The 1,147-nt window shown below is 42.6% G+C and overlaps 1 protein-coding gene across 1 annotated transcript in view; it reads left to right on the top strand.

Annotated features, from left to right (window-relative positions):
- Positions 1 to 1,143, top strand: part of LOC104949396 (extracellular sulfatase Sulf-1-like) — a gene marked incomplete at both ends in the record, with an annotated part of 11,165 nt that extends 10,022 nt beyond the window's left edge. The window contains 2 exon segments of the mRNA XM_010775756.1: positions 661 to 928; positions 1,115 to 1,143. Of these exon segments, the coding sequence (XP_010774058.1) occupies positions 661 to 928; positions 1,115 to 1,143 (297 nt within the window).
- Positions 1,144 to 1,147: the final 4 nt, after the last annotated feature.

The raw sequence follows: 1,147 nt of genomic DNA, 5'->3' as shown, positions 1-1,147 counted from the left end.
CACACACACACACACACACACACACACACACACACACACACACACACACACACACACACACAGTTGAACTCTAGTGTTTTTTGCTCCCTGCAAGAAGAGACGTTACTGCTTTGGTTTTATGAAGTGATGATGGTTTTGTAGGAATAGATTTGCAGAACATCAAACCTGTGGATGTTCCTGTGAGTGCTGCTGGAAAAGTGGGATCGAGAGATCTGGCGCCCTCTAGTGTTGCTTAGAAATGATGCAGCTGAAAATATGATAATTGATGAAGATTCAAGGCGTAAAATGTGGGCATAAGATTTATTAAAAAAAATACAATAAACACAGCAGCATAATAATAAAACTGTACACGAACAGTTCAGTAAAAAGAGTAATTAAATAACTACAGGAAACATAGACGGTCACATCATTAATGTAATAAACTGTACAGTGACGAGCTGTATTTAGCAGTGGAACAAAAACGTAGTGTCAGATCCGTAATTGCACGTTATTATAGAAATGTATTCATAATATTGCACATGTTATATCGCAGAGTGTGTTTTGTAATGATGGTCATGGTATTTATATTGCACATAGATAATACATATAATATAAATAATATATAAGTATAATAATATACTCATAAATCATGTCTTGACTGAATTTCCGTTTTTTCTCCAGGTTTCCGGCCTCGTTTCGTTCACACGCGTCAGACTCGCTCTCTGTCGGTGGAGTTTGAAGGTCAAATCTACGACGTTGACCTTCAGGCGGACGATCAGACGGCCGTGAGACGACGATCCATCTCCAAACGTCACTATGACAACGACCCCAACGACCCCGACGACCCCCACAACCTTGAAATGCTCCCAGGGTCAGACGGATCAGAGGAGATGCTCTCAGACGACACCAACGCTGTGGGGTACATGACCTCTGTGAAGGTCACACACAAGTGAGTAAAGTGTGTGTGTGTGTGTGTGTGTGTGTGTGTGTGTGTGTGTGTGTGTGTGTGTGTGTGTGTGTGTGTGTGTGTGTGTGTGTGTGTGTGTGTGTGTGTGTGTTAGGAGGGCAGTGTGTAACAGGTGTGTGTTTGTGTCACGAGGGCAGTGTGTGTGTAACAGGTGTGTGTGTGTTCCAGGTGTTACATGCTGATGAACGACAGTGTTCACTG

This window comes from Notothenia coriiceps, unplaced genomic scaffold (assembly GCF_000735185.1).
Source record: "Notothenia coriiceps isolate Sejong01 unplaced genomic scaffold, NC01 NC01_scaffold00016092, whole genome shotgun sequence".
Lineage (NCBI taxonomy): Eukaryota > Metazoa > Chordata > Actinopteri > Perciformes > Nototheniidae > Notothenia > Notothenia coriiceps.
This window is presented reverse-complemented; position numbering and strand designations above follow the sequence as displayed.